This window comes from Spodoptera frugiperda, chromosome 19, assembly GCF_023101765.2.
Source record: "Spodoptera frugiperda isolate SF20-4 chromosome 19, AGI-APGP_CSIRO_Sfru_2.0, whole genome shotgun sequence".
In the NCBI taxonomy this organism is placed as follows: Eukaryota; Metazoa; Arthropoda; class Insecta; order Lepidoptera; family Noctuidae; genus Spodoptera; species Spodoptera frugiperda.
Window position 1 is genome coordinate 7898280 of NC_064230.1, and position 13702 is coordinate 7911981.

General features: G+C 40.6%; 1 protein-coding gene across 1 annotated transcript in view; it reads left to right on the forward strand.

The window, feature by feature from the left end:
- Positions 1–32: 32 nt before the first annotated feature.
- The window catches only part of LOC118280924 (uncharacterized), a 59806-nt gene continuing 46136 nt past the window's right edge, over positions 33–13702 (forward strand). The window contains 12 exon segments of the mRNA XM_035601328.2: positions 33–339; positions 342–547; positions 5012–5140; positions 5647–5782; positions 6742–6815; positions 7340–7444; positions 8107–8192; positions 8976–9064; positions 10497–10614; positions 11875–12011; positions 12638–12793; positions 13317–13431. Coding sequence (XP_035457221.2) covers positions 246–339; positions 342–547; positions 5012–5140; positions 5647–5782; positions 6742–6815; positions 7340–7444; positions 8107–8192; positions 8976–9064; positions 10497–10614; positions 11875–12011; positions 12638–12793; positions 13317–13431 — 1445 coding nt within the window. The 5' untranslated portion in view covers positions 33–245.

Sequence of the window (13702 nt, forward strand, 5' to 3'; positions counted from 1 at the left end):
AGGCCTAAAATGAAAATTGCCATACGAAATATTGTCACGTTATCCGCTTGCAACTGGTCACAAAATAGCTAAAAATATCGCCGCCATATTGGTATTGTCAAAAACTTCGGGATATATCGGTGCCGATGAAAAAATGGTTTCAAGTCTTTTAATTACCGAGTTATCTGTTTTCGAGTGATCTAAAAGAACCTGCGGTGACTTTAGATGTTACGTTTGTCGTATGAGTTGTGTTATTCGGTTCTTAAATGATGTTTTCAATGGAGAAATGTTTAGGCCGTAGTGGGAAAGGTGGTAGTGAGGGTGCCGATTTATTCGCCGGCGGTGGCGAGGGTTTGGGTAAAGAGGAGTGCCTTCTGATGAGGTCGCTTCAGCCGTGGCCGCGGTCTCGGACGAGATCGGAGACATCCTGAAGGATGAGCTGGGTGACGCTGATCGCGCGGATCGCATCGGAGCGGAGCTTGCGGATTTGAGCGCGGAGCTCGGTCTGCTGGCGGGTTTAGCTGATGGGGAGCCGCAGCAGGACTTCCCGTCACTCTTCGAAATAGCCGTGAGTACCAATATGGCTGCTTTGATCTACTCGCTCGGTCTTGACAAATCCACTGTCTGGGCCTAAGTGTCAATGAACTTCGTTTCGCCAATACATATAGTCTGTTTGTGTATATTTTGTGACAATCCCACATTGAGAGTGTTACCTCTATTGATTGGGTTGTGTCAACTCCTCGAAAACCTGTTTGCCTGGTACCTGGTTATTAGTTTAACACAAAATTTCAGTTATTCTTATTGTAGTCTAAATTCTTATTTGTAAAATGTCCACACTTTGCATAATGATTAGAGTTAATCTTCATGAAATATTAATTTGGAAGAAATGGTCAGTTAAATGCAGCAATGGTAGGGTTTGGTAGGTTTTGTAGTAAAGTCTGTATCTTTTCTTACGATTCCCATTTATTTATTTTTGATAACTAACATATTATAAAGTTGAATATGAAACATTGGATTCTAATTAGAATTTAGAATGTAAACAAATAGACTGTTAGTCAGATAAACATATTTTATTTACTATTTTTATCACTTTCCCTTATACACATAAATAAAGCAATGTCATCATCACCCTTCTTATGCTCTATTGGAGCAGATGTTGTTCTTCAACAGAATAGACAGAGGTGTATTCTACTAAAATCACCATCCCATGTAAAGTCAAAGTCAAATCATTTATTCCAATTAAACCATAAAAGAAATAAATAATCATCTGTCCGTCAGTGAAGCTAGTTCCAAAGTGTTGCTTTGAATTGAGAAAAACAAGCAAGAAACTCCATTCGTATCTCTTTTAAAACTCATACTAGTTCCGACTTATTTATTAATTAATGGTATACCAACAGCTTATGTATAAAGAATATTATACATAAGCTGTTGGCTTATACAGTCACCAATTATATGTTAACCAATGATTTAATACTAAGTGATAACTTAACACTAAAAGAAATATGCATGAATTTTAGAAGTATCATCATCTGTGTACAGCTTTTGGGATGGATCATGGTAGAAAATGAGTTTTATCACTACATATTACAATTTTGATGCAGTTTTTTTTAATAGATAGAGTAATTCAAGAGGCATGTTTATACATATAATACATGCATAATATATCACCATTGCACCCATGCGAAGCTGGGGCGGGTCATGTCAATGAATTCAATGTTTATTTTATGTAATAATAGTTGTAATCAACTGCTTAAAGCTGATGTTGCATGAATAACGTGAAAACAAATACAATAAAGATTATAAAAACAAAAATTAGCATTTTTCAGGGGTTTTCCACATTACATTATGCATATTATCAAGTTTACCTGAAAATTGCATAAACTTCACCAAAACTGACTGCCTCATTGGCCAAGTGGGGAGTCTCAAGTTTCAATTCCCACTTCTCAAACTGTCTGCAATCTTGAGAAGTGTTCTTAGTAGGTTTTTCTGGTACAAGCCAATGATCTGTTATGATCAGTTTTCAATTAATTAAGTCTTCTTGGTTGTGTGATCGCAAGTGTGACTGCCAGGCAATGGGTGTCGGCGTCAATTCTCGCGTCAGGCAAAGTATTGCTGGGCTTTTTTCGGATTTTCGAAAATTGCTCAGTAATAGTCAGGGCAGGTTCACTTAAACTTCTAATATGGTTCTTACCTTAAAAGACCATTAAAAGACCATTGCATATTTCTTCTATTCTGTCTTCCTTATTCAGTTTTTTGAACTTATATTTCATTCAATATGTCTGAAGTTTAATTAGACTGTGACTTCGGAGTGTGTTTTAGTGTTTCTGCTCAGATTAAAAGCAGATTTGCCCTTTTGATTTTCTAATAAAGTTATAAACACTATTACCTACAATTTGACTGGCTGCCTTCTCACATGGAGCTACTCTTTGTGTGATCCACAAATTGTTGTTTTGAGTCTGGGTGTCATGTGCATGTGAACTTTCATGTTTGTAAACAAACACAGAAGAAAATCCTAGTGTGGGAAAACAATAAAAAAAAAAATAGAAATTATTATTATAAATTCTTATTGGATTCTTCTAACATAAGCCCAATAATGTTTTAATCAAACTTAATGTTTATGATTCAAACCAAACTTAGTTCAATTCAATTTATTATTAAAAACAATTTACATTGAGTGGGAATTAGAGATTAAAAACGAATACCATTTGAGTATTTGAATATTAATTGTCCCAATTGCAACGTCACGCCTTCTATCCTCAAGGGGGTAGTCAGAGGTGCATATCACGGCATGTAATGCCACTGTACAATGTACACTCACTTTTTACCATTTGTGTTATACCGGATAAAATTATTCCAGACTCCATGCTACCATGCCACTGAGAAATTTTCGAAAAATGAAAAAAGGCCCTGTAATACTTGGCCTAACACTTGGTCTCTAACCAAAGACTCCATGCCCGGCAGTCGCAATTGCAACTGCTCGACCAATGAGGCAGTCTCTCCCTAATTTGTCCCATATTATCTTATTTGTCAGCCTTATATAACCTTTTTCAAGAATATGACTATCAGATGTTTTCACAGATTAGTGAAATAAATAAACAAACACATGTTTATCTTTAGTGAATTACTTAGTACAGATAAGTATTTAAGGATTTGTAGTTCAATCACAAACAACAAAGGTTATACAGTGCTTAACATTATCCTAGAAGGGGTAGACAGAAAGGTAACAACTAACCGCTAGATAAGAAAATAAATAGGAAAATAGGCATAGTCATACAACACTACAGTGTGGAAAAAAAAAACAACATGATACTTTTTGTCCGTTTAAAAAGTAGACTAAGGGTGCTTTTCTACCAGAGATGTGCTATAATATGTTGCTGTAGACATACATACATATCGTCACGCCTTTAATCCCGGAAGGGGTAGGCAGAGGTGCACATTATGGCATGTAATGCCACTGTACAATGTACACTCGCTTTTCACAATATATGTTGTAAGTCCCATGTAATAGGTGGTGAGCCTATATGTTGCTGTAGATGTGTTTGGTTTCCACCAATCATCTTCACCTGTAGCTTAGCACCTATAGAAACGGGTTGGACTAAGATAACTATGTTTTTTATATGGAAGATGCGAGCTATGATTTCGTGGTATGGATGCGTACTATGTATGATTTCCATATAATAACTATATCGACACATCGTTTACTCGAGCTATGCATCTTCCACGTGCAGCTACTTTGCGGCGGCGCATCTTCATAGTACATCTTCCTTGTACTGTTACATAGCTTAGTATCAGTGGAAACAGTCACATAGTTTCACGGCGTAGCTATTACATCTTCGTAGCATAGCTACATAATACATCTCTCGTCGAAAAGCACCCTAAAATAGGTAATTAGAATGCCGAATGGCGTAATTCTAACACACATCTTTCACGTTTTTTTTCCTACTTACCTTTATGTTTTTCCAACAAATATTTTCATTTCTTCATTTGAAAGATATTTTTAGCTCGTCTATTGACTCATACAATGCATTATGCATTTTGAGGTGACTAGGTAAGGTCGGTTCTATACGGCATCTGCTCATTTTCAACGTTGTATTTTTGTGTTTATATTATGACGGTTGGTAGTTGTTGAGAGGTATAGCAGAAGTATTTATTATAATGTTTGTGAGTGTTCTACATGAGCACCTGTACCTAGTTATAATTTTTAAATGAGAATTGAATTAAAAGCTTTTTTGAAGATTTTTTTTTAAGTCTTTGACTGCTAATAGAAAACTGTTGAAGGCAAATCCTCCGCTAACGTCGGTCACCGGTGACCACCACGGCGTTCAATGTGTTAAAGAGTAACGATGGAGTTTCTTGCTCGTTCTTTTCCATTCGATGCTACACTTTGGAACGAGCACCTAGCTTCACTGACAGACAGACTTACGGATAATTCAATTTGACGTTTCAAAAGTGCCTAATTTAGGATTAATTGAAATAAATGCTTTGACTTTGACTGTCTAAGAAAACTCGTTTTTTAGGGTTTGGTCATATATCATAGCACAAGGGTGTTTCTTCAAAAAACCTTAAACATTTATTTAACAAATCATTGTTCTCCCGCGTTACCTCACTTACATCACTCACACAACGCAAGCGTTGTATCACTCCTGCCTCCTGTACCGAAGTATGGCTCTCCCACACTTAAAAATGTACTACATATCTATACTAATATTATAAAGCTGAAGAGTTTGTTTAAACGCGCTAATCTCCGGAACTACTGGTCCGATTTGAATAATTATTTTTGTGTTGGGTAGTGCATTTATCAAGGAAGGCTATAGGCTAAAACATCACGCTATAACCAGTAGGGGCCAAGCAGAGCAGGTGAAACCGCGCAGAAGTACAGTAAAACGGGGTGAATAGATACTATGAAGAATTTCCCTGTACCTATTCACCTCTCTTCTGTCCCTATTCACCTCCCGATCCCTATTCACCCAGTTTTACGGTAACTGTTTATAAATTGTATAGTTGTATTAAATAATGATGTTCTTGTTCACAGATGGGCCACCGTGGTTCTCGCAGTGGGTCATCGTCGTCGTCGTGGTCGGGGGGCCGCGGGGGTCGCCCGAGGCGCAACTCGAGACCCCTGAGGGCACCCAGGCGGCGGCCCATAGCTAAGGGGAAGGAGGTAGGGGTCCCATACTTTATAATGTGAACTTACAAGTTCTGAAGCTCACTTAGAGACCTATGAGAGTGTCTTATATCACCAGAGACGTGCTATGCTACGTTGCTGTGGATGCGTTTGGCTTCCACCAATCATATTCATTGGTGCACATAGATTAGCACCGGTGGAAACGATCTTAGTTAAACTACGTTCTGTGGATGGCTTCCCTTCTATAGATACATCACATACTAAAGCTGCGCCGCAAAGTTTAGGGGAGCGAATGAGCAGAATGATCACCTGATGGTAAGCAATCAGTACTGCCCATTAACCTTGGGCACCGCAACACCAGAGGTAGATACTACGTACTTTGTTGAGTCAACCTGTTGTTCTCAACTCAACTCATCAACAGCCTCTATGTGGCCACTGCTGACCAAAGGCCTCTTCTCGTACGGAGAATGTTTGAGCATTGATCACAATGTTTGCTCAATGCGGGTTCTCAGCTTTCCTAACATTCATGTTCTTGCCACCAGATGTCACGTCGTCGCAGTGCAGCCGCTCGGCGCGCAGTGTGTATGCGCGTGCGCCGGGTCGAGGTCGTGTCGGACGCGTCGGACGTGGGCGCCGACTCCGACTCAGACGACCAGTGGACCGAGCTGGACGATCCATGTGAGTTGATAATTGTGTTTAACTAGCGCACTCAGAGTCATTTAATGATTACTTAACCCAATCCTTAGCAATTGTTTTCCATACAAAATCGTTACTAAAGAATAGTTTAAGTAAGCATTAAAAGACTCTGAGTGCGGCCAGTAAGTCTTCGACTGCCAATAGAAAACTGTTGAAGGCAAATCCTCCGCTAGCGTCGGTCACCGGCTACACAGAATTAAGTAGTTTGCTCAGACAACAATAAATTATTTCGGCTTTACAATTTATACAATATGTATTCAAAAATAGCTAGGTAATTTTCTAGAAATAAGTCTGCTATTTGACGTAAAAATGTAATGACGTCACAACGCACTATTTCATACAAAATTAATAGAAAACATCGTGTTTGACGTTTCGAAAAAGAAGTATTGATTGACTTGTAGGAAACTAGCCAATTGGCTAGATTTCCCTACTTAAAACAAATGGCTTTGAGTTTTAAAAACAATAAAACTATTGATTTGGCCATAACCAAATTTACTTTTTTAGTTAATACTTTTCTAGCAGATTTTGAACAAATAAATATGCTATTCTACGCAAAATCTCTTAAAAAAACATGGAACAGTAAATCAATATGACTAGTTAGAAACTATTGAGTAAATAAATGTAATTTGTTTTTTTAAACGTGACCTTACACTAGATAGATTTTCTCCTGTGTCGTGGGTGCGTTTACAAACACACAAGTTCACATACACATGACACGCAGACCCGGAACAACAATTTGTGGATCACACAAAGAGTTGCTCCATACCGGCAATACTTTGCACGGTAGCCAGTTGCCCAGCCATCGCACCAACTGTACAGTCCACCATTCACTAACACATGTTTGTTGCGGATTACATACTCCGTGCGGGAATCGGTAGATAGTTGTCCAGCCACCGAGCCGACTGTGTCCACTGTTCTCAAACACATGTCTATTGCTCCAGGTTCGTCCGACGCTCCGTCCATGAAGCCTGCAGCCGTCGACGTGGACTGCAACGGATATCAGCACAAAGCTTCGGTCAGTACTTCAATATATAACCTACTTTTTTATGGTAAATGAGCAAACGGATCACCTGATGGTAAGCAATCGCCGCCGCTGATGGACACTCGAAACACCGGAGGTGTTATAAGTGCGTTGCCGGCCTTTTGGGGGTTAGGAATTTCATGGTTGATAGGAAATCGGGGATTGGGAAGATAGTAGAGGTAATTGGGCCTCTGGTAACCTCACTCACACAACGATTCAAGGGTTGTTTCACGTCGGTTTTCTGTAAGGCCGTGGTATCACTCTGGTCGAGCCGAAGGGTGCTCTCCCACAATTAAAACTGTTACTTTGTGTAGCACCGTTACTCTACCTACGGGTATCGTATACCTGACTAAGGGACTACTTATCTAATAGAGACTAGACAGGCAATTCTCTTATAAATTTGGTCCTTTTTAACTGAGATCTTCGAACCTGCAAAGCATGATTTTATACTCCAGCAGTGGACTCACACCGCCTCACATTGGCATGTTGATGATAAAGATTCCAATGTTTCTCCCCAGGCGGAGGCCCCAGCAATGGGCCAGTTCCTTCTGCCGCTGCTGAGCGCTGAGGCTCCGGCTCCGGACCCTGAACACTCCTTCATCCGACACGAGGACATACTGCAGGTATGTCGATTGTGGAAGGTACATACATATACACACATATAGGGTGACTGGTAATAATTAGTGAACGATATTTAAACACGTGATTGTACTCATGATTACAAACAACTTTCCCGAAGAAACTTTTTTTGTATACTCGTTAGTTTTATTTTTATTACAATAACAAAACAACAAAATTTAATTATTTCAAAGTTCCGAAATACCTACCTAGTTAGTAGTCTTCCTATAACGCGGGCGCCTCGCTGCTAACAGCTGATCATGCGAAAGCACGCGCGCGCGAAATTTTGTTGTTTTATTGTCGTTTGCATGTTTGTTTGTTTGTTACTCAATCGCGTGAAAACGATGGAATTAATCGGGATGAAATTTGGAATAAGGATAGATTGTGACTTTTTATCCTTCGGGAATGCAAGTGAAGCCGCAAAATAAAATATGATTAAATATAAAAACAAACATAAGGAGTGAAACAAAAATAAATAGATTTAAACGCAAATTAAAATTATATTACTTGGACATGAATGTTTAACATATTAACATAGAGATTCAGTGACCCCACAGTCAAACCATTACAACGGTTTTGTGGGGCCTAGTCTATAATAATGTAATCTGTGTGGAAATGAAATAAATAAATAATAATTTGATAATATATCATTGCCTCCATGTTGTAGCTTCTCGCGTCGACGGAGGAGGGAGTTCACGAAGAGATACCCGCCGAGGAGGATCTGCACTCCCCTCTTGAACCACAGACTGACATGTAAGTTTCCATTAATTATATTTATTTCTATTAATAAACACTTTTCAAGAGATTAGGATCTGTTCCTCAGTATTAGCACGGAGTTTGGAATTGTGCCCGGTATATGGCAATAGGCTCACCCCCTATTACATGGGACTTATAACACAAATGGTGAAAAGGGGTGTACATTATATAGCGGCATTACGTGCCGTAATGTGCACCTCTGCCTACCGCTTCGGGACATGTACAAGACACATCGAAAAAAAAAAACAAAAGCCAATTTTTTTTATGATTTACCACCTGATGGTTAGCAATCGCCGCTGCCCATGGACACTTGAAACAACAGAGTCATTACAAGCGCATTGCAGGTCTTTTGGGGGGTTAGGAATTTTAAGGTTGTTGGGGAATCGAGGATTGGGAAGATTGGAAAGGGAGGTAATTGGGCCTCTGGTAATCTCACTCACACAACGCAAGCGTTGTTTCACGTCGGTGTACTATGAGGTCGTGGTATCACTCCAGTCGAGCCGGCTCAGTAGTGCCGAAGCATGGCTAGCCCACAATTTCAAACATACATTAAATTAACTGAAAATCTCGGTTTACTCACGTACATTAATGGAGAAAAGCTCTACTAGTGTCGAGTCACAGAGGGACTCTTCATCATAGTGAGAATACGTGAGTAAACCGTGATTTTTAGTTATTTTAGTATGTGTCACGATAGTTATTATAAATATATACATTATATTCCTACCCCATGACAGTAGGTGGTATCTATCATGGTTTTTTTTAACTTTCTTCCCCCCGCAGGCTATCTGGCAGCGAGGTGCTAGAGTTTGACGACACATCGGTGACGGCCGAGGAGGAGGCCGCCCTACTGCACTACGTCTGCGGGATGGGTGAGTACCACGCAGCCAGGGGCCTTAGTCTGCTATTACAATTGTGTCAGAATGGTCGATCACTGAGCAGTGCGAGAAGGAAGGAGCTATACAACCTACATAGCTCCTTCCCTCTTGCACTGCTTAATGATCGAGAGGGACAGAGCTATACAACCTACATAGCTCCTTCCCTCTTGCACTGCTTAATGATCGAGAGGGACAGAGCTATACAACCTACATAGCTCCTTCCCTCTTGCACTGCTTAATGATCGAGAGGGACAGAGCTATACAACCTACATAGCTCCGTCCCTCTTGCACTGCTTAATGATCGAGAGGGACAGAGCTATACAACCTACATAGCTCCGTCCCTCTTGCACTGCTTAATGATCGAGAGGGACAGAGCTATACAACCTACATAGCTCCTTCCCTCTTGCACTGCTTAATGATCGAGAGGGACAGAGCTATACAACCTACATAGCTCCTTCCCTCTTGCACTGCTTAATGATCGAGAGGGACAGAGCTATACAACCTACATAGCTCCGTCCCTCTTGCACTGCTTAATGATCGAGAGGGACAGAGCTATACAACCTACATAGCTCCGTCCCTCTTGCACTGATCATTGATCGACCATTCTGACACAATTGTAATAGCAGACTAAGGCCCCAGATAATACGAAGCCTGGAGCTACGGACAACGGAACAGGGGGCCTACTCTAATTCAAAAAAAACTTCGCAGATTGCATACTACAATTCTATTTATTGCGAACTTTCGTGAACACAAATGAACTAATGAAATGAAGATAAATAATTTATAGGTTTTGATATGAAATTAAAAATAAAACGAAAAGTTTAAGTATGCCTCTAGGTTACCGGGGCTCCGGCCCAAAGCAGGAGAACGAACGCGGTGGTTTTTAGTCAGTAAGAGTCCTTAAAGTAAGATTACCTTAAAATGTCAGTACTCACTCTTGCAAGTTCTGGGGGATCTTTCTGTCTCTTTCTCTCTGCAATTTGGAACTGTCGAGAGTTTGATGCTAGATATTTTTTAAAACGTTCAATGCCGCCGACACTCCTACCGTGTTCTTGCGAATTTCTATAACTACGCCTCGAACACGTCAAGCCTGTCCTAAATGTTTTAGTGATATTTCGAAAATTAGCCAAAATTGCCTTTTGGAATTCTCATTACATAATCTGCTAGCAATAACCTAATGATTATAGGGCGGCATCGCTATAATCATTAGGTTTTGACATCGCTATGAACTTCAAAAAAATAATGATGGCAGTGAACGTGTTAAGCAACTAGAAAGTCCTACCGCCGGCTTTTACAGCCTTTTTTTAATATTGTAATCTTTAGTATGACCATCCTTTTTTAATATTCTTTACTATATATAACGTTCGAAAGTGCCTTCGCTATATATATGAAATAAAATAATCTATCTGTTTGTGTTTATCCACAGACGCGGAGCGCAGCGAGTCGAGCGCGGAGTGGTCCCCGGTGGCGGAGTGGCTGATGGGCGTGTTCCACTCGTGGTGCGAGATCTCCGCGCTCATGTTCACGCTCATCGGAACTAACATGTCAGTACACACTCTATTATGCGTAGCCATCACGCTACAGTCATTCATGTCCCTGGGACGTTGGACTTCAGTGTTCCGGTGTTTACATGGTTGTATCTACTGTAGATCCTGGTGCACAGGAGTTGCAGTAGTATGGGAGGTTGTGGCGGGCTTGTCCCACAAAAAAGCTATCACACTACTATTATAAATGTGAAGGATGTCCGTCAATCATGCTGAAAATGTGTAACGTCACGCCTTTTTATCCCAGAAGAGGTATGCAGAGGTGCACATTACGGCACGTAATGCCGCTGTACATTGTACACACACTTTTCACCATTTGTGTTATAAGTCCCATGTAACAGGGGGTGAGCCTATTGCCATTTAACGGGCACATTTTCAGACTCCGTGCTACCACTGAGAAATTTTCGAAAAACCGAAAAAAGCTCAATAATACTTCGCCCGACCCGGGAATCGAAAACGAGACCACTCAACCAACGAGGCAGTCTTACTCGTTCTTCTACATTTGAAGCTACAATTTTGAACGAACACCCAGTCTCACTGATAGACAGACTGAAGGACAATTCAATTTGACGTTTCAAAAGTGCCTAATTTAGGATTTATTTGAAATAAATTGATACTGTATTATGTATAGTCATCAGACTGATATAAAAAATGTAAAGATTTGTTAATTATGATGAACGTTTACATTATTATGTTATCAGTTTACACACGTAACTGTTTGACGAGGAACTCGACTAGTGTTTCAGTCCATGCCAGTGGCTCATATTCACTACTGCTGCTACTGGCATTACAGTAGCAGCGACAGTCGTCGCGTCGTCGTGTGTCGCTAAATCCTGCTTATAAATATGAGCCACTAGCAAGGCTTGAACCTAGTCGAGTTCCTCGTCAAACAATTACGTGTGTAAAAAAAAAAGTCAAAGTCAAAATTATTTATTTCAAATAGACTAGAAAGGCACTTTTGAACGTCAAAGCAAATATAATAATATTAATAACGTCTGTCTGTCGGTCAGTCCTCTAGTGAAGCTATTTGCTCGTTCCAAAGTGTAGATTCCTATGGAGAAGAACGAGCAAGAAACTCCATAGGTTACTCTTTTTCAATCAGATTTACAATACAATTCTTGGTTACATTGTTTCGATTACTTCAACTATGTGAGAACAATGTAAAACTAATATACAGTCGAAGCCGATGACATAGTAATTAATTTAGTATGTCTCACGAAAGTTGTAATAATAATGATGACCACTCCCCCCCCCCTGCAGGAGCATGGAGATGATGACGGAGGAGTGGGTGTACCGGTCCCGGTTCGGCTGCCACTGCCGGCTCTGCCTGTGCCTGGCCAACAACGCCGACGCCGTCTTCGCCGTCATACGGGACGTAGTCTGGGCACTCGCGCATTGTACGTATACTCGCAATATTTATACTAATATATAAAAAAATCAATTGCTGTTCGTTAGTCTCGCTAAAACTCGAGAACGGCTTGTTTGTGGAAGTCCCACAGGTTTTTTCAGGTTTAAAAGGTGAGAAAAAAAAGAAATGTTTGAGGCAAAGTACGAAGTTTGCTAGGTCAGCTAGTAATCATATAAGTTTTTAAACTGACATGGTCACTAGTAATATGCATCATTAGGACTTGAGACGGGATATTTATCATGTTTATCTATGTGTATGAATAATCGATATTATGGTACTGTTGCAAGCGTCATGATCTCGGTTGAACTAACAGACGGATGAGCAACAGTGCCGAAATATCAGAAACTCATAAAAACTAATGAACATGGTATCCCGTTTTAAGTTCTGTATATCATATTGTCTATAAGCAACCACTGTGGACCAAAGGCCTCTTCTCTTACACGGAGAAGGTTTGAGCATTAACCCATTGTATGCAGTATTGCAGATCCAAGCGAGACACAATATATTGTCTTATTGACTTATATACCAGAAACAAGGAATTTATTTCTGCAATTAGGCTTATTAAAAATCCTTTTTTGTTCAAGTTAATAAATTAGTTGTCCCCCGTCCCCCCAGGCGGTAGCACAGTGGGCGTGGCAGCTCGCGTGGTCCGCGGGCTGGCGGGCGGGCACAGTCCCCCGCCGCGCCCGCCGCCGGGTGCCACACACCCGCCGCACCCCGCGCAGCTCTGGGACATGCACACGCTGCACCGCGCGCTCACCGCGCCGCAAGGTACGTGCCTTGTGCTATGTACTCGATGTCTACACTGCATTCACATACACATTTACATACTACACTTATTTACTCACTCACTCACTTACTCCCTTATCCCTTACTTCACTTACTTAACCACTTACTTCCTCATACATACACTCACACTTACTCAACTACTCACTCACTCACTCACTCACTCAAACATAATCAATAATTTCCTTACTCCTTCACTCCATCACACACTATTACTTTTACTTACTCACACACACACACACACACACACACACACACACACACACACACACACACACACACACTCACTCACTCATATCTTACTTCACTTACCCACTCACTCATTTCCTCATACATGCTATCACTCTCACGCAACTACTCACTGCTTCATTCATTCACACTCAATCACTTCCCACTCTCACATTCATTTACTTAATGTTTACACAATGCTATTCACAAATATGAGCTCCAATCGTCTCTCGAAACTAGTCGAGTTACCATTAACATATGTACACACACATTGTTGCAGGGTCAGCGATAATCCACGAGCAGTTGTCGAAGCTGGCGGCGCACAGCGACGTGACGCGCGACATCGTGCACAACATATGTCTCTGTCGCCCATACGACAAGCCGCTCGACAAGGAGTTAGTACATTACTGTTATAGTGTTATCAATCATCAAAATATCTGTTCTAACATACAAAAAAAAGTAATACGAATACATAATAATTTACTTGGGAGTAAACTTCGGTTTGATTACCGAATCGGGCAAAGTATTACTGGGCTTTTTCGGTATTTCGAAATTTTTTAAACAATGCTTACGTTGTTTAAGTTACCGGCACATCGTGGCTATAAGCCAAGAACTTCTCTGCACTCACAGAAACCCAATGGACGTAGCATATGCTCTTGGTGCCGT